An 18,747-nucleotide genomic window follows, 5' to 3' on the forward strand; every position below is an offset into this window, starting at 1 on the left:
AAAAAACTGTTTAGGTATCAGTAGCTGATCTCCTCAAGCATGATAACTGTGTATGAGGTGAATTTTTACATAATTCCCCTCTTCTCTCCTCTCCTCTCCTCTCCTTCTCCTCTCCTCTCCTCTCCTCTCCTCTCCTCTCCTCTTCTCTGAGTAACAATGCTAGTTGGCAGTCATTCATGCAATGATCAGTGAGAGTGAGCAGCTCATTTTAAAGTTGGAGCTAATAGATGCAGATCAACCATTAAGGCCCACTTAGGGCACTAGCTTCATTTTCACAGATGTTCCATCCGGTGCATCATGTCCACGCATACTTTATCATTCGTGAATTTAAGGTTTTCAGTGCAGCCAGATTAAACAGCTCTCCACCAAATATTGTGGGATGGAACTGTTGGTCAGAAAATGACTGCACTGGTTTATGTTCATGCTTATGATATTAAAGTGTTTATCCTCAATTTTAGATTAAGAAGAAACAAATTTTCGGCAGACTACTAATTTTTTAAAAGGTGGTAGATTCACTATTTCTATTTTAAGTTTACTCTGTTCATTTAAGTGGCATTTATTCAAATTGTATGCTGTGGTATTGTTATGGAGAAATTTGTCCATTTGCTTATGTTTTTCCCTACTATGTTTCTGCTATCAAAAGGCCTGGATTTAATTTCTCAGTGGCTTTTTAGATTATGATATCAATAAAGGCTTTATCTTTTTTTTATATTGTGAATTTATTTGTTCAACTTACTAATACTTATTAATCTATAATAAAAGTTCTTCTCCCCACTGAAATTTGTTGCTAATGAATGAAAATGATAAATGACATTGCATGAAATGAATTTACCTCTGGAGGAATGAAGAACATATTTGAACACATTAGATAATAGGGAGAACGTCTCTGAGATGTTGCTCCCTGACAACATGTTTCATAATAAGAGGATAAATCTGAACTCTTCTGACCAGGCCTGGAATTTCGTCATTTTAGGGGCAAGGCCACTTAGCCTTTTGTATTGTCAATTTTTTGAGGGCACCATGGCCATAAAATAAAACAATGATTTTAAGTTCACGTCTATAACGAATTTAATTTAAGAACTAATGACACTTCTGAGGAAGATTGGAGTCTCAGTTGAAACTAGCAAGCAGGTCAAGAAACATCTCCTACACTATGATGTCTGAAAATAAAATATTGAACATATCTAACCTTATATCCTCCCATAATTTTAGTTCAATTGATGCTGAATGCGCAAGAGCATCTTCAGACTGTACTACTACACAGATTTTTAATTAATCAAAATTGAGCCTGGAGTGCATCAAAATGTTTGACTCTAAACGGAACATACACTTGCATGCAGGCTACTGATTAACCCACAGAGCCCAGACTGATTTCTAAATCAAGGAAAATTATTGAGGAAGTAAAATGAACTAAATAGACGACAAAGAAAACATTTTCAGACCTTTTATTTCAAGATCTCAAGATCTGAAATATTAAATTACAAGCAAATTTGCAGAACAATGCAACACTGTCAGTAATAAAACAGTGCCAAATGCATATATTAAAAAAGTGGCTATGAACAGCCAGTGGCAGGAACAAGCAGTAGTAACATCCATGACCTTACGCTTAAAGCCTGACAAAGGAAAAACTTGACAGCAAGCTAATTAGCGTTTGTTACAGGCTACAGTCGGTACTCGGCACGTTAAAAGTGAGTCAACGTTGTAACGAGATAAAGATACTGTACAAGCAATTCTTATTTAGCAGTAACAAACTTAGGCCCTATATGTTGAAATTCCTATCTTATACTGCTTTCACATTGAAAATCTCGGGTCGACCTGCCTTTGGTGATTTCACATCGGCACAAGTCCCAGGTCAGACCTCCTGCTCTGAGAGCTGTGTATCTTTTTTTTTCTTCCCTCATACATCATCGTATACATTACAGATGATGTTGTAGTTTATTGATGACCTGAAGAATGGACCGGTCAAATCCCCACTCCAACAAAAGACTGCTGATATTTGATTAAATCACTGTGTCCCGCTCAGAGCCCAACATTTGCCGCCAAATCTCTTCTTCTCCTTGGATGCAACAAATGAAAAACAAATTGCAAAATTTGCAAAACAAATGAAGAAAAATCTCTGCCCTTCAGAGTCTGGTCTTTATGGGACCAGTCCAAAACTTGTTGTTGAGCTGAAGCTTCTACAATGATACAGTCCGTCAGGCCGTTGAGTGACAAAATCACCAACATCAGAGCGAAAAACCCGGGTGGCAGAGTCAGACATTTTTCAGTGGGGTGGCCAGGGTCAGACCATTACTCACATCAGGGTGGCAATAAGTAGATAGGCTAGCCAGACAACTGGCTAGGTTATCTAGCCATTTGTCTTAGATAACTGTTTTCATTCTTATAACTGTTACTGTAGTTGTTTTTGTTTATTGTTATAGTGTGACCTTATAACAAGTAGGCATATCACCATTCTTAAGAATTGAACTGTTAACAGAAAATCTCCACAAATGTAAATATTAATAAACCTGAACCTGAATGCAATGAAGAACGCGGCATTCTGTCGGAAGCCGCATCAAGCTTTCACATCTCTTCATTCGTTCGTTAAGTTATCACACAGTCTTACCTCAATGAACTTTTTCTCTGTCTCGTCAATGAAAATTGAAAAACGTCACAGACGCAGACACAAGTGGGTGGGGGGGGGTGCGTTTAATTAAGTCTCCTGGTTGGCTGGTGATAGATTGGTGTTAAACTGTTATTATAGCTCGTTCGAGCAGTTCACGCCAGGCTCGAATCAGATCCACCACTGATGAGTTGCCCAATAAGAATCCAGAATGTCATCAAAAGACGTATTTTTTTTCTCAGTAGACGCTGGGGTGTTAAAGCCGTGTTGACAGGCAAGAGGCAGACCACAAAACCGCAGGGCATCAAGGCCACTTTGGCCTTACGGCAGATATTTTTTTTCAAGGGAACAAGGCCGAATTGAGAGAAAATCCTGCTTCTGACAGAGTGAGTGGAGCTCTTTTATTTTGAAATATACATTTAGTTAAACACAAATAATTTAAAGAGATGGACTCACTCATGTTTGTCAAGCGTTTATGGATTACATTGTGCCATATTCTGGTCTTAAATTGTACTACATGGTATGTTTTCTGACTCTTTAACAGGTGTGCTCCAGTCTACAGCTGCAAAATGCAGAATCTAACTGAATTTTCTCTCAATGCAACTTCCCTAAAAACCCTCTCTATAATCATCAAGGTGTGTGTGGTCATCCCCTCCTTCTTTTTCTTTCTCTGCTGTGTTGTTGTCATGCTGCACATCTTTGCGTCGCACAGACAGTTCCTGGACACCTCACGTTACATCCTGTTTGCCTACATGCTTGTCAGCGACACCCTGCAGATTGTGTCCTCTGTGCTGCTCTTCCTCTTTGTTATGGGTAAGGTGAAATTTGCCATTGTCTACTGTATGCCTCTGCTCTTCATATCCACTGCCACGTTCCACAATACACCTTTAATCCTGGCCACAATGTCACTGGAGCGTTACGTGGCCATCTTCTACCCCCTACAGCGCCCGGCTGCCTGGCACTCAAACCGTATCTGGATTATTATTCTGTTTGTGTGGTTCATCAGCTGCATCTTCCCCATTATTGAGTACAGCATCGGGGAAAGAGATCCCACAGTGGATGCCCTTTCCACTCCTGTGATTTGTAAACCTGCTGTCAACTCATCCCCAATCCAGATTTTGTTCAAAGCTGCTATAAGTGTGCTATTCTTTGCAGTAGTGGCTGTTATAATCATCTTCACCTATGTGAGAATCCTGCTGGAGACCAGGAAGATGAGGCAGGACAGGGTGTCTGTGAACAAAGCCATGCACACGGTGCTGCTGCACGGCTTTCAGCTGCTGCTCTGCATGTTGGCCTTCACTCACCCCATCACTGAAACTTTAATACTGCACAGCAGCTTGTCTGCAGAAGACGTGGCCTTTTTCAATTACTTCTGTTTCATGCTGATCCCGCGCTTTCTCAGCCCTCTCATCTATGGCTTCAGAGATCAGAGTCTCAGGGGCTACATTGGAAAAGCATTCCTCTGCTGCTCGAACAAAGTCAAACCTCATCTGCCTCTTTAAAAAGCTGATTTATATAAGATAGATTAGATAGATAAACATAATGCTCTAATGCCCAAGTATCTTTTATGGTCAAATAGAGCATCTGCAGGTCTCTGAGGAGGTTATTGTTTTGTAAAAGGTTGATGATTTACTTGCAACTGTTAACATTAAATATTGTAATTTTATTACTGCTGTTTATTCATATTTTATTCATATTAGTTTTAGATCAACTTTAAGTTATTACATGACGTAAAAGCCTGCAAGGAATATTTGAATGGTCAGTTTGAGCCAGAAGAAACACTCAACTATTGATTTGGCACATTTAAAATGTCTTATTTGCAATTAACACAAGTCTTAAATGTTGTCTTGTGCGTGCCATAAATAGTTATATAACTGATTTTTATGTTTTTGTGTGTCTATATGAAGATGTATAGACAAATCATTCACAATAGTCAAATCGAACCCCTTGTACCCTCATTGGAAGCAATTGTGACGGATAAAATATTTCCTGAGACAAGATCAACAGGTTTATAGATCTGGCGCCGTTAAACATAAACCAGACAGACGCTGCAGATCTGGGCCAGAAGCTTCAGCAAAGTTTACTCAACTGAGTGGGTGCCTTTAAGGTAAATTAGGTCTGGCACCAGATCTGGGTCTCATCCTTGTCCTAGACTTTTATTTCAGATATTTTGTTGACACATTACAAAGCATTTTTTGCCGAATATATTTTGGATGCAGAAATCAGTATGTGCAAAAGTATGTTTCTTTTGATGGACACAAAAGATTTTAGTTTTATTTCTATTTTTTATTTTCTATCGTTCAACTGAGATATTTATGTGGAAAAAGGACTTTCTACCAAAATGCTGCTGTGAGTTTAAACCTCCTTTCTCTCTTTACTTATTTAAATGTCTCTTAAATGTTGCATAAAAATATAAGTTATATAAAATATCTATATGTTTTATATTAAATGAACAAGGTGTTGTACAGTTAGTAGAAAGGGCACCATAACACAAAATAAAACTGACTCTCTTCTGCCAACGAGTCCCAGCAGAAAGGGAATTATAAGTCTAACAATACCTAAATTTATTCTTTGAAAACAGAGATAGACAGATTTTTCTTGCCCTCATTGTAACTATTCAAATACTAACACTAAATATATATATAATATATATAAAATATATATATATATATATATATATTATATATATATATATATATTTATGTATAAAGAACTAGGTGCTGCTCTCTCCTTGGATCTCTAAATGATGTAAATGTATATTTGTAATGTATATACTCTCTGTATATGAGATAATAAGGAGCTTAAGCATGCACATAAAACACGCTTAAATCCAATCACTTTATACTTAGATTTTTTACCTATAACACAGAAACATAATGCAGAGGTGCCTTTTCCTTTATTGCATCGTGAATCTCAACAATATTCATTTAATTAAATCATTTAAAAATTAAAAAAAAAAGCTTCTTGCAGACTGATTATTTTTCTCGTTTTATTTGTTCTCGCACATCACAATGGAAAGTTTAATATAAAAACTCTTTACTGCAGCCCGATTGCTGTGATGACCTTTGACCAGCAGATGTCGCTCTGATTCCAAACTTATTTTTATTTATTTATTTATTTTATTCAATCCTACATTCAATTTATTTCTTTGTGAAAGCAAACGATTAACATTTATTCATACATTTTAAAAAGAGTTTATTCTGCCATTAAAAGGTAAAATAAAGCTGATAGATTAAACTGTGATGTATTTGCATCGCGGACTGAACAGCTCGTCTCATCTCAAACATCGAAAAAAAAACTTAAATTTCCTGTTATAAAAAAGAAGAAGAAAAAATGAGTAAAAACTAATTATCTTGAATGACTTCAGGCTGCAGGTCTGACTCATGAAAAGCTGGTAAAAGCTGATCTCGGATCAGATAAGACAGCCTGCAGCTCGTCCCGGAGATCCTCAGCGCAGTTCAGGAAAACTGAGAGGAACAATTAAAACCAGAGAAGCTGCGGCTGCAGCAGAGGAAGAAGAAGAAGAAGAAGTAGAAGGAGAAGGAAAAGTTTATTCTCAGAGCCGGAGATGAAGCATCCTGCACGGGTTTACTTTCTCCTGGTTGTCGGCGCCGCTTTGCTTCCAGGGGCTTCAGGAGAAATGTACACGTCGCTGCTGAACGTAAAACAGGCGATCAGCGTTGAACGGAAACTGATCGATTACTTGAGGACTTACATTGACCGCGAGCTGGAGTGGCTGGAGGACATCAGACGGTCAGTGATGAATGGACCCTTATAAGAGCTCTTTACTTTTAGGAAATGATATGAATTAGCCTACTGATGGATCTCCTCGAAGTTTTAATGGTGTTTGAATTAAGGGTTATAGAGTATCAGCCCATACATTTACAGCTCTGTTTTAATGTTTGTTTATTCTCTGGTGACATAATCCTGGATCTGCTCCACAGAAAGTACAGAAAGTAAATAATAATAATACTAACGAGACAAGCAGTTGGACGTGATGAAGAGAGGCGCACATGCCTTGATTTTACAAGGATTCGGTCACATTATCAGATCCACAGCAGCACGAAATTATAGGAAGAAAAAGGATTAATTGTGCATCTTCAACAAAGAAACAGGAAATTAAAGGGGAAAAAAAATATATTATATTTATTTTCTTACAGGTTTCAGTAAGAAATCTTTAAACCAGACTATTACTCCCATTTTCCCTGTGGGACTGCCTCTAATTTTGTGGCCACACAATTTCAAACAGGAGCTTTATTGTGGTGTATTTTAGTGGTGTGTCATAAGGCTTCGACTTTATGATAATTAGATGCAAGTTTCCATGAGTCAGTGTGAAACAATCAAGAGGATTTTGAATGAAAATACTTCATCGTGTTTTCACCCTCTACGAGCACTTTTTTTTTTTTCTTTTATGAACCACACTCAATCTCCCACACAGATTTTATGCCAAAGTGTCTGAGCTGCATACAGAACTCTACAAAGGCCCGGCGGCTACGATGGGGAACCCTCTGGTGGCTTTCACTCTCATCAAGCGTCTTCAGTCAGAGTGGCTGAACGTCGTCTACAGCAACGAAGCCCAGGAGAACGCCCAAGGTTGGTCCCCTACACGGACACATCTGGCGCTGATGACTAAACACACAACTCCCCCTCCTCCCTGCTGTCAACACCACACACGGCCCCCCCTCCCGGTTCACCTCTTGACCCCTCTGCTGTCCAGCCCTCAGGTCCAGTTACGAGGAGGAAGAGGCCGATCTTCCCAAGCTGGAAGACCTCCAGGGGGCCGCCAGGGGGCTGATGAGGCTGCAGGATGTGTACGCGCTCCAGGTGTCCAGTCTAGTGAGGGGTCGTTTTCAGAGAGTCACAAATGGGGAGCCCGTTGATGTCTGCATGCCTGCGGTGTCCATCCCACTGTCTGGTGACGACTGCTTCCTGGTTGGGAAGGTACATAGTCTATTGCCTTCATCTGCTGTTTCTTCTAATTGATTTTTTTTTTTTTTAAAAATATTAATAGTTGGTTTCTATGAGTGATTATTAGACTTTGATACATCTGTATGTAAAAATGTCTTTGCAGAGTCACGTGATAAGTCTTGCTGCACACATGTGCTTTACATTTAAATTTCACATTTACTTTTGCTCAAGTGGCTAAGGCGTTAATCCTCGGAGGCTCCAGCTGAACTATTTACATGGATGACAGCAGCTATCTGTGTTTACATTCCAAAAACACCAGTCACAAAACAACTTTTTTTTGTGAAAGTTGAGCCCTGTAATAACTGGTAGTAGAAGAAAATATGAGAAACTTTACTGACAACACTAAGTTCATCATATAAATTCAGGCTTCAAACACTTGGTTGAAGAACTTGCTAAAACATAGCAAAGGAAATGTGTTGAGACATGCTCAGAAGACGTGTCTGTAAAAATATCCTTCCCCGATTAATCATATATCTTGTGGCAAACAAGAGCAGAGCAGATCAAGTATTTGTAAGGTTATTAGACACTAACATTTTCCTATTGAACCACACCACCCCTCTAAATCTGAAATCTGAACACCTGGGAGTGTTTAAAAAAAAGAAAAGTGAATTAAATCAAATAAAAGTAGACGACTAAAATACTGTAAAGCAGATATATACAATTCCATAAAACAGAAACAAGTACCTCTGTATTTAAGTGCAGTACTTGAGTAAATGTAAATGCATTAAAAGATGTGGCTGTGAAACTCTCCCTCCCTGATTAACGTCTGGACCTTTCAATCACTGTGTGGTGGGAATCCAGACCGTCAGCCTGGAAAAAGTGGGATTCCTCCCATTGCGTCTGGGGAGTTGTTTTCATGTGAAGATGAGTATGCTTTTCTTCGAGGGGAAAGAAAAAAAAAAGCTTTCCGCTGTACAGTGGTGAAGTGTGAGGGAAGGGTTCTCTGTGGGAGAGTCATGCTCATGTATGGAAAATGCATTATGTGAGATAATGCGCTTTCAGCAGAAGTTAGGGGCGAGGAGCAGAGTTTCCCTTCACTTCAATCTCCACGCAGAGATGCTGAGTTTTGGTTCTGTGAAGGAGTTGCCTGCTTTTTATGTGTCTGTTAAACTGCTTTTTTTAAACCAGCAGCATTTTACTGACAGACGTTTGTTGCTTGTAACTTTCATTAGAGAGAATTTTAAATCCGTTTTAGAGACTGAAAACCTGCAAATTAAAGGGTGTAATGTTGTGAACTGGGTGTGAACCTGAGGTCTGATTGGCTGATTAGTTGGTGAGTTTCTGTGGGGGTGTGTGTGTGTGTGTGTGTGTGTGTGTGTGTGTGTGTGTGTGTGTGTGTGTGTGTGTGTGTGTGTGTGTGTGTTGGTACACAGGGATGTTTGTTAGGGTGACGTCTGGAGGGGGTTTGTGGACACAATCTGTGACGGGAGGAGCCACATCCAACCCTGTCTCTGTGTGGGTGTTGTCAGGCCTTTAGTCAGCACCTACTTAATCAAGTCAAGTCAGCTCCCAGACAGGTTTGAGACCAGATAAAGAAGACTGCAGCCAGTGTTTGTGATTTTGTAAACATAGAAATATTGCTTAAGGTGCTCTGACCTTCGGGCGTGAAACACTAACGCGTAGATTGGAGTTTTTTGAAGAGCTGCTTGAGGTTGACTCCAGAAACGAGTCAGATTACCTTCATGTTAAATCGTTACTGCAGAAATAAACATGTTTGGTTTTAGTCTCTGCAGCTAATTTCCTTAGTACATGAGTACAAGAGCATAAAAAGATGCAGTGACTGTGTGAACAGAGAACTTCACCATTGGAGCCTTATGATGCGTTGCATTTACACTCAGCGCTAGGAATGATGGACGATCCAGTTACAGAAGTCGGTAAACTAGATGGCTGCATCCACGAAAGGTCTTGGCTTGTCCGAATATAACTTGGTGGAAACTTGGTGTGTTCAATATTTCAATTTTTTGAGTGCAGAATTAAAGTTTTTAAATAATGCTTGATATGAACTAATATTATTGCTATAATGTTAAACTACATTTAGGCTATTTAAGTCACTCAAATTGTAAATCAAGCTTGAACCAACTCATGACCACATGAGGCAGAAATATATATAAAAAAATATTCAAAAGTTTTAATTGTTTAATTTAGACTTGTAGTTCCTATACAACACATGAACAACTTAAATTACATTCTAACAGTATTACAACACATGTATGTCAAAAAATACTGTCTGTACGACCGATTTAATGCAGCAAAAATATTCAGAAGTGCTAATTAACGGAATGTTACAGGAGTGTCTAATTACTCTTTACGCATGGGGTGGCCATCTTGGTAACTCAACTTGAGGGTACTGAGGCTTCAGTGACTTTTTGAGTATTACAACATGATCAAACCAGGCACAAATTCATGAATGAAAAATTAAGCCAATGCCCAAGTGTCAAAAACTGCAGTTCCTCAATTGGTCACTTGAGGCTGATTTCAAACGTGAGTCAATCCACGCAGACCACTGTGTTAAAAATGCCTAACTTTACAGCACAAATATACATGTTTACAGTCTGGTACATGCATAAGTTTGGTTGCTAATTTACTCAATTTTATATAAATTATGTCAGCTGCTTTGAGAGAGACATGTAGGTACCATTACAAGGTGTCTCCCACTCAACTACCATCTGGAAGTTGTGATCATGAACTTTTGGTAGTGACTGAAAAAATGACAAAGCCTCCTGGGTACCTCCAAAACCTAGGGGGCATCTGGAAGGAGAACCTGGGTTAGACCAACAATTCGCTGAGACATACAGTAGATCTCGACTAGCTTATAAAAAGTTTGGATTCATCATGAGGAACTATAATGGGCTTCTGGGAAGAGGGACATCTAAGATACTATCCCAGCCTGACTCCTCCACCACAACCCGACTTCGGATGAGCAAATATTAATGGATGGATGGCTGATAAAAGGTCCAAAAGGGCCTGATTGAACACGTTAAACTCATCCACGTGAAGTATTCTCAAGTGTTTAAGTCGGTCTGGTGCTGCAGATCCTGTTAGTCTCTGTTCTGATCCTGTCTGGTACGTCAAAGCTCCAGTCTTCCTCCAAATCCCCAGATATTACCGGTGTTGATTTTCTGCTATATTTCACTTCACATTTCTGTATTCCTCTCACATGCCAACGGTAGCAAATACAGCTTTCCTCTCATTCAGTTCCATATTAGTTCAGCCAACCACCACACTGCATTTAAAATACTGAGCCAGGTCAATGGATCCTGGCTGCTGATGTTGGCTCAAACCTGGGCCGCCGGCTGTTTACGTGATTCACACTAAAATGATCTCAGCAATCCCAAAACCTCACAAACTCTGGCAGACTCGCATTCAACTTTCTAAATCGTATTTAAACAAAGTGTTGTTGTAACAGGTGGCTTATGATCTAGAGGACTATTATCACTCAGTGCAGTGGATGGAGGAGTCGGTGCGTCTCTTCAAGGGAGCAAGAGGAGAGTGGAGCCCTGAGAATGAAGGGACTTTGGAGGACGCTTTGGATCATCTGGCGTTTTCTCACTTTAAGGTAGATTCACTGACATTTGGGAATTTTGGAGACTGTCCTTCCCTAAATTCCTCTCATTGTTTCAGACAGGAAACGTCTCCTACGCTCTGAGTTTATCTCAGGAGCTGCTGCATCACGGTAAATCTTTTCCCCTAACTGCCGTCACTTTCTCTTAACTTTCTTTTTTATTTTCATCCCAGAGTGACTCTTCCCTGCTCACGTGCATGTGTTTCCCCTCAGATCCAATGAATGGAAGAGTTTTGCAGAACGTTGAGAAATATGAGAAGCTGCTGGTTGCTGCAGGTCCACCCAGAGGCGACAGGCTGAGGAGACCCACCTCCTCTTATTTAAAGACCAGGGACACCTATGAGAGACTCTGTCAGACGCAAGGCTCCCAGGTATTCATCGCTGCACATTTGAGTCAATTTGAGTTATTTACCAAGTATTGGGTACTGTTTTTCCATTGGAGCATTTGCGTGACTTCCTGTAAAAGGGAGAATATGTTTTCCAGCTATGCTCAACTGAAGTGCTTGACTAATTGTCACTATTGTAGATGGTCCATGTGTCTGTAATTATGCTCCAATCAGCTTAGAAGTATGATGGTCTGGTGGTTTTAATGTGACTGACATCATTCTCATTTTTAGATCACCAGTGAGCTAGCGATTTAGACATTCTTGTGAAATGTAATGGACCATTAACATGTGAATTCACCGGCCATACTTTCTACAGTGTGGGAACTAGTCAATGAGATGGGAACTAATAATTCTGCTGCTTTGAAAGAAAAATCATAATGAGTAATTGAAGTTGCTTTAAAATCTAACAGAGGAAATTTCTCTGAAAAAAAGATCTCAAATTTCAGCTGCCAGCGTTCACAAAATTAAGTTTTTAATAAGGGGACTACGATTAGTTTTATATAAATTTCATTTAGACTGTTCCAAGTAGTTTGTCAAAAATTAAGTACCTCGTAACTTTAAACTGTTTCCTTGGCCATAAAAGCACCACAATTAGTCATATTTGCTTTGAAGCTAATGTGGGAAGAGAAAAACACTTAGGATGCGAGTAATGGCCTGTGGAAGAATAATCCATCCTTGTTCTGATCTTGTAATGGACCTCAGATGCTCGTTTCTCCAAACAGCCCATGCATTTTGAAAACCCCAAACTTTATTGCGACTACTTCACCAACGACAACCCTGCGCTGCGGCTGCTGCCCGTGAGACGGGAGGTGCTGAGTCTGCAGCCGTACGTTGTCCTTTTCCACGACTTCATCACCGACACAGAGGCTGAAGACATCAAGAGGACGGCCCAGCCCGGAGTAAGTGACACAGCCCAACATGTCTGCTCTTTATTCATGTGCATTTGTTTGCGTGTAATGTTTTGTAGAGTTGTGATAACAAATGGACGAGGTCGTCCTCATGGGTCTCACAAAGTGTTTTCTTGGCAACAGCAGGACTTCGAGTTGAAGTCTGTTTGGGTTTGTTCAATTGAACAAATACATGAACTGTGGAGAAAAATCTGTTGCTATTTTCATGTGAACTCCATGTTCCTCAATAAAATTACATTTAGGGTTTTTTGACCCTCATTCAGAAGAATTTAACAAATCGACCAAACCAATTGTGTTGTTTTTCACTCGTGAAGAATATAATGCGTCTTTGCTGCTTCCCACCAGGAAATTATTAGAATTCACTCGACTGATTGGACAAATTATAATTATTTAGGATTCCTTCTCTCTCCCTGGACATTTTCTCTTAGCTTTGCACAAAGTAGTCATTTATACACATTATTATTAGTATGATCATGTGCAATTAAAGGTATTGGTAAGGACTCTACACCGGATTCATGGCCCTGAGATGAGACCAGTAACTCTCAGTTACCATGTTTCAATACCGATGATCCATCGAATCGACATCCCCACTACTGTGTCTCAGGTTTTATTGCCCTTTGACTCTCAACGATCGATAACAAAGCTATGCATTTATGAGTTTGACTCAACTCTAGCACTAAGAGTTTATTCCCATTAGCATCTTAAATAAACATCAAAAGACACTCTCTGGGTTTGTTTACTCAAGTGCTATAATAAGAGTTTAACAGCTTCTTCTTATTGTCAGGCTTTAAAACACGTCTCTCAGCGCATTTTGCTGATTGTACTTTGAGGGGCCTGAAAAGGAAAACACAACATTGTGCTTAAACCCAGACTGACATAATTCATAGCATAAGAAATAGTGGTATGCTGAAAAGAATAAATATATTACTTGGGATTCTCTTTTCCTACGGGGATGATCCTGAAGCGTCGGTATGGAGGAAGAGTTGGTCAACTTCCAGACATTTCGCGAGGCTTAAAGGAATGAGGGATACATTACTATGAAAACTTGGCTGAGCGCCGCAGTCTGTCCAAATAACTCTGCCGGGCTCCAACGGCAAATATCCAGTCCGCGATCTATCTAAAGATGAAACTGAAATGCTCTGCTGAAGTCTGCTGAATCCGTCTCTTTAAGGAATATTTGGTGGGCTCGCTGAATCAGTGTCCTATAGCTTCTGTGAGGTTTTGGCTTTGTTCTGTGAGTTTTCCACGCTTTGCTTTGCTCTGATGGAAACCCCAGTACTTATTTCATCATTATGTCAGCTTGTGGGCTGATTGAAAACAGGCCCATGGTGCGGCATTAGTTTGGAGCAGCGAGCAGCGTTCATTAGAGTACTGTTTGCTCTTTGAAACGAGGCTCGGGGAAAACACAAGTGAATTAAACTGATGTCATAGGTTTTAATCAGGATTAAATTAACTGATTTCTGAAATACTTGGTGAAGTTTTGTCTCTTGGAAGTTTCATATGCAAAAACCAGTCGGAAATATTAATGATGCATCGCTAGTTGCCTGCATAGTTTATGTACCTGAAATGTGCAGAATTCAGTGTGATGATTCAAATAAATCCCAGATGCTTTAAGAAGGGCCAACTCAGTCCCAAACATCTGGACTTCTACAGAGATCCTGGTATCTACTGGGTAGACTCTCCTGTCTGCAGTTAAGAATAATTATGTTTTTACTCTTTCCAAAGCAAGAATGAAAAGATTAACATAAGTCTGTTCTGATGACTGTCTCTTATCTGCTCCCGGTTTTATTTATTTTAGCCATGTCTTTGAACCTGGACATCAAAGTTTAATGATGTTGTTGATGTTTTATGTCATTGCTAACCAGTTGAGGAGATCTGTGGTGGCGGACGGAGAGAAACAAGCAACAGCAGACTATCGCATCAGCAAGAGGTTCAAGTCTGATTATCGCTTCATTCATGAAAACATCTGTGGACGTTATGTTGATCATTATAACGTCTCATTTGCAGTGCATGGTTAAAGGACTCCGCACACTCCATCGTTGAGAAGCTGGACCGGAGGATCTCGATGCTCACGGGTCTGAACGTGATGCACCCATTTGCAGAATACCTCCAAGTAGTGAATTATGGAATTGGAGGCCATTATGAGCCTCATTTTGACCATGCGACGGTGAGTTGATCGCTTGCTGGTTAGTTTTAGTGTTTTAACTGTGCGTACATTTACTATGATTTATCAGTTATCACATTCTCGTGTCCGTTTCCATAAACACAGTCATCTTCGAGTCCTGTATACAAGCTGAAAACTGGGAATCGCGTGGCAACCTTCATGATATATGTGAGTGTTCTGACCCTGCCTGACCCTGATGGCAGCCAGAGGTTCTTGGGCAGGTTCCTGTTGGCGGATTCAAAGTCTAAAATTAAAAACAAAATAAATCTGGCCTTTGCCACAAGTGCTGTAAGACTTTGGAACAGCTGGCCTGAGAGACTCTGACTGGATCTGACCTCACTGGCTACATTAAAATTTTATTGCCGTTGTGTCAAAGTCAGTTTTTTTTCTCTCACTTCCGTTTGTACCTTCTATATGACTCTGAAAAAAAGAGCGATGAATTAAAACAGTGCAGCAGACAGAGTGGCTTTTCATAAACACAAGACACAGCTCTGAAGGAATGTCCTTTTCCACAGCTCAGCTCCGTGGAGGCAGGTGGGTCCACGGCCTTCATCTACGCCAACTTCAGCGTCCCTGTCGTGGAGGTAAACACACTCTGAGCGTCCCGGAGCAGCTAAAAGCAGCCGCTCTCCGTCTGCGTTTCATATCTGCCTCAGGCCACATTAATTACACCTCATTCACACTCTCCGGTTACGCTGTCAAAATGCTGAAAGGTCAGATCATAGCAGCACTATAGGCCAAGATTTTCATCATAATGCTACTTTTGTGTCATCAGTGGAGAGTTTTCTCTGTCTTGTTGGTTGATGAATGAGCTGCAGACAGTTTAACAGACAGACCCCGGGGCTTAACCCTTCACCTTTTTTATTAACGTCTCACATCCTGGATGTTTATACAGAAAACAAATGAACTCCATAAATCACAGATAAAGTAATAACTGCAACAAGAAGCTCTCTTTTTTGCAGCATACAGTATGAACGGACCAATTATAAAATTGAAAGAAAATAATTGTGAACTAATTCATAATTGAGTCTTTTTACTATATTTTCCGTCTTTTGAAGAAAGAAACTGCATATAGTCGGATATTTTAGTTCAAATAATTGTAGAGATCTGTAGATTCATTAATAAAATAAATAATGAAAGTAAATGTTAGCTAAAGTGATGTTGTTTGTTCCTTTTGTCACAGAAAGCTGCTATATTCTGGTGGAACCTGCACAGAAATGGTCAAGGAGACATGGACACGCTGCACGCCGGCTGTCCTGTACTTATTGGAGACAAGTGGGGTAAGAGAGAGAGAGAGCAAAAAAAAAAACACAACGTGTTGATTCATTGTCACTCTCTGTTTCTCACCACACGTATCCAGCATCCAGCTGATTTCCAGGAGTTAAGCGCATCTGTGCTACATTATGCGTTTAGAGATGTTACAGAGTGCAGCTCAGACACTTGAGAGCTCTTCTTGGAAGCTAAACATCTGCTGCCGGTTGGCCCAGAGCATCAAATGTGTGACGGGGACCCAGTTAAAATAACGGGAGGAAATTAATCATCACAAAGCAGCTGCACAGGCATTGGCTGGAGGTGTCATTTTTATCAACCATAGATAGAACCAGAAATTAACATCTGCGCTGCACAATTATTCAAAGATGAAAAATATGCAAAGGCAAGAACGCTTTGTGATTTATTTATTTATTTATTTTTTCATTTGTCAATTAGTTTGGATCTGTCTGTGTGTTTCAGTGGCAAACAAATGGATCCACGAGCACGGACAAGAGTTCCAACATCGCTGCAGCCTGAATCCCGAAGAGTGAGAGGGGCGGAGCGATCCCTGGGCCCCTCGGAGTACAAGCCTTTACAATTGTGAGGCACGCTTGCAGGCGGTGAGAAGGAGGCAGCCAGAAAGTGAGCACACAAGCAGAGGGGAGGTGGGGTGGGGTGCGGGGGGGGCGAGAGCTGTGAAGGGGAAGCGTGCATCTGTGATTGGAGCCCCGGGCCCCAGAGAGCACTGCTGCAGTGGACATGGAGGTGGAAGTGGAGAGGAGGAGCGGGGTAGTTGGCAATCAGTGCCCCAGAGGCCTAATGCTCCTTCTGGCCAGTTCCTACAGATGGAGAGAGGCCTCTGTGCTGGTTCAGTAAACTGCGCGAGGCTGTTTACCTCCTGCATGCTTGAAAACTGAAATCTTATACGACTCTTTTCTGCCGGGCTCTCTCAGGGGTCTGTCAGTACGAATCAACAACAGATCTCTCAACATTTCATAACTTCAAAAGATGGATTATATAGAGACTCATTGTGCCAGGAAAAAAAATCAGAAGACATATGTCTGTGTCGAGAAAACTAAATGTCTCTTCTAGTAACGTGCTCCTCAAGGTAGAGGACACTGTCTTGTTTCGTGACATTAAAATCTAAGTCATGGGTTTGTGATGTTCTCAGGCGGATTCAGTTCAGTCTGGTTAAATGAGTCAAAGGAACCAGTCATTGTGAGCGTGCTCGTTGTTTATTCCGAGCTGACTGAACGATGTGATCATCACTGTCTCTGGGAGACTCTGTCGGTGTAATGGAACAAATGAACCAGAACGTCTGCCTCTTATTGAGCCTCTGATGCTGTAAAACGTTCGCCATATTTGTCTGCGTGCCAAGTGATAGGAAACCTGTCTGGACTCACACCAACCAACCCTGCCTGCATATCTCAGATATCTGCGTCTAAGTAGGTCATCAGTCTTTTTGAAACAGGCTGTTGGGGGGGTGGGGGGGGATACGCATTATTAAAATCTGCAGCCTGAGTTGGATTGGACTTTCTGGTAACGTCCTGCTGCTTGAGTGACACGGATCTCTCAGTCATACATTTACTTGCACACAAAGGCGCATGTTTTCCTTTCCAGCTCTGCAAACACTCACTGACACAGAGGAAATACATGAACACGGCAGGTAGTGGATGTCTACTGCACATTCCTGCATGCACACTAAACAGCAGGACTCTCTTTTTCCACAGAGTAGGTGGATAGATAGATTGATCCTGTTGCATCTGTTTCATAGATTAATGAGATATATTTATAGTACTACAGACTAAAGGTCTGAGAATATTTATTTAATTTAAATACTGACTCTACACTAATATAAAATAACGGTTTACAACTGCTGTGACTATACTGATGGAAAAAAACATAGCCGCTAGTGGTTTTATGGATTCAAATGATAAATTTGACCTTTTGTATAGTTTATTTTTAAAAGCTTCCTTGAATTCAAACTCCTCTATTCTGCAATCTTCCCCTCCCATTTCAATGGCACTCACTGTAACCACAACAAACATGGCTGCAGAGGGATATGTTGCTATGTAAAAGCACAGTCCAGGCTACCTAAAGCACACATGACCAGATCATAGGTCGTCCTCAGCACATTGTCAAAAGCATACAGGATGTCTGCACACTTGACTTTTAAAACCTTAACTTGTTGCCAGTTGTCAACTTCTCACAGAGTCAAAAAACTTGAATATATTATTGTCTGATGTATAGTCTGCAGCAGAACACATTAAAGCTGAGAGACAAATGAGATTTTAATCTCAGGCAAAAAAAAAGAAAAGAAAAGAAAAAGAAAAAACAAATGAAGTGTCAGTGAGCAGCTTTGAAACAGAGATCAGTGCTTCCCTCTGCTGGTGATATAATATACAAATAAATGGAGTTTGTGCAATGTTAAGTTTTTAAAAAAAATGTTTTAACTTTGTTAAAATGTGTGTGCTGTGTTATTGTAAAGTAACTGAAGCATTATTTTAATTTAATGTTTTTTATTTATTTTTGTAAATATAACAGAATTTCTCAGACACAATGCTGTGTCTGGTGTTGTTCTTATTTTTACCAGGTCAATAAAAGTCTTTGAGCAAAAGAAAAAACAGTGACGGTGTTTCAGGGGTTAAGATGAAAAACATAAAAATAAAATAAAGAAAGCTATATTATGTTATACTGATTCATGCAACATACAGTATGCAATGACAAAGTTCCTCTTCTTCTCATTCTTCTTTTATTTAAATAAAGGTATATTAAACAATATAAATATCCCCATCTTGATACATGAAATAACCGAGTGTATACAATGGTAACTATGCCCACAGTGGTTATTTCCTATTAACTGTGTAATTTTATATTTAATTATGAAAGTTTGGATTTGTGAAGCG

General features: G+C 40.1%; 2 protein-coding genes across 2 annotated transcripts; both read left to right on the forward strand.

Annotated features, from left to right (window-relative positions):
• The first annotated feature begins 3,171 nt into the window (after positions 1-3,171).
• LOC125013828 (odorant receptor 131-2-like) lies at positions 3,172-4,104 on the forward strand. The gene has a single exon (XM_047594729.1). It carries the CDS (start codon positions 3,172-3,174, stop codon positions 4,102-4,104), a length of 933 nt encoding a protein of 310 aa, XP_047450685.1.
• A 1,930-nt stretch (positions 4,105-6,034) lies between these two features.
• Positions 6,035-18,630, forward strand: p4ha3 (prolyl 4-hydroxylase, alpha polypeptide III). The gene is made up of 13 exons (XM_047593820.1): positions 6,035-6,355; positions 7,041-7,195; positions 7,320-7,543; positions 10,977-11,126; positions 11,192-11,243; positions 11,346-11,503; positions 12,241-12,417; positions 14,292-14,356; positions 14,434-14,593; positions 14,696-14,758; positions 15,106-15,174; positions 15,774-15,870; positions 16,322-18,630. The coding sequence occupies exons 1-13, from the start codon at positions 6,171-6,173 to the stop codon at positions 16,390-16,392; spliced, it is 1,626 nt and encodes a 541-aa protein (XP_047449776.1). The 5' UTR covers positions 6,035-6,170; the 3' UTR covers positions 16,393-18,630.
• Positions 18,631-18,747: the final 117 nt, after the last annotated feature.

The sequence above is a fragment of the Mugil cephalus genome, chromosome 9 (assembly GCF_022458985.1).
Source record: "Mugil cephalus isolate CIBA_MC_2020 chromosome 9, CIBA_Mcephalus_1.1, whole genome shotgun sequence".
Taxonomy (NCBI): Eukaryota; Metazoa; Chordata; class Actinopteri; order Mugiliformes; family Mugilidae; genus Mugil; species Mugil cephalus.

Excerpts from the sequence above, each read along its gene's own strand:
- p4ha3 (XM_047593820.1), top strand. The coding sequence starts at position 6,171 with ATGAAGCATCCTGCACGGGTTTACTTTCTCCTGGTTGTCGGCGCCGCT. Across the intron at positions 11,127-11,191 it reads TGGCGTTTTCTCACTTTAAG|ACAGGAAACGTCTCCTACGC; the intron begins GTAGATTCACTG and ends TCATTGTTTCAG. Across the intron at positions 15,871-16,321 it reads ACTTATTGGAGACAAGTGGG|TGGCAAACAAATGGATCCAC; the intron begins GTAAGAGAGAGA and ends TGTGTGTTTCAG.
- LOC125013828 (XM_047594729.1), top strand. The coding sequence starts at position 3,172 with ATGCAGAATCTAACTGAATTTTCTCTCAATGCAACTTCCCTAAAAACC.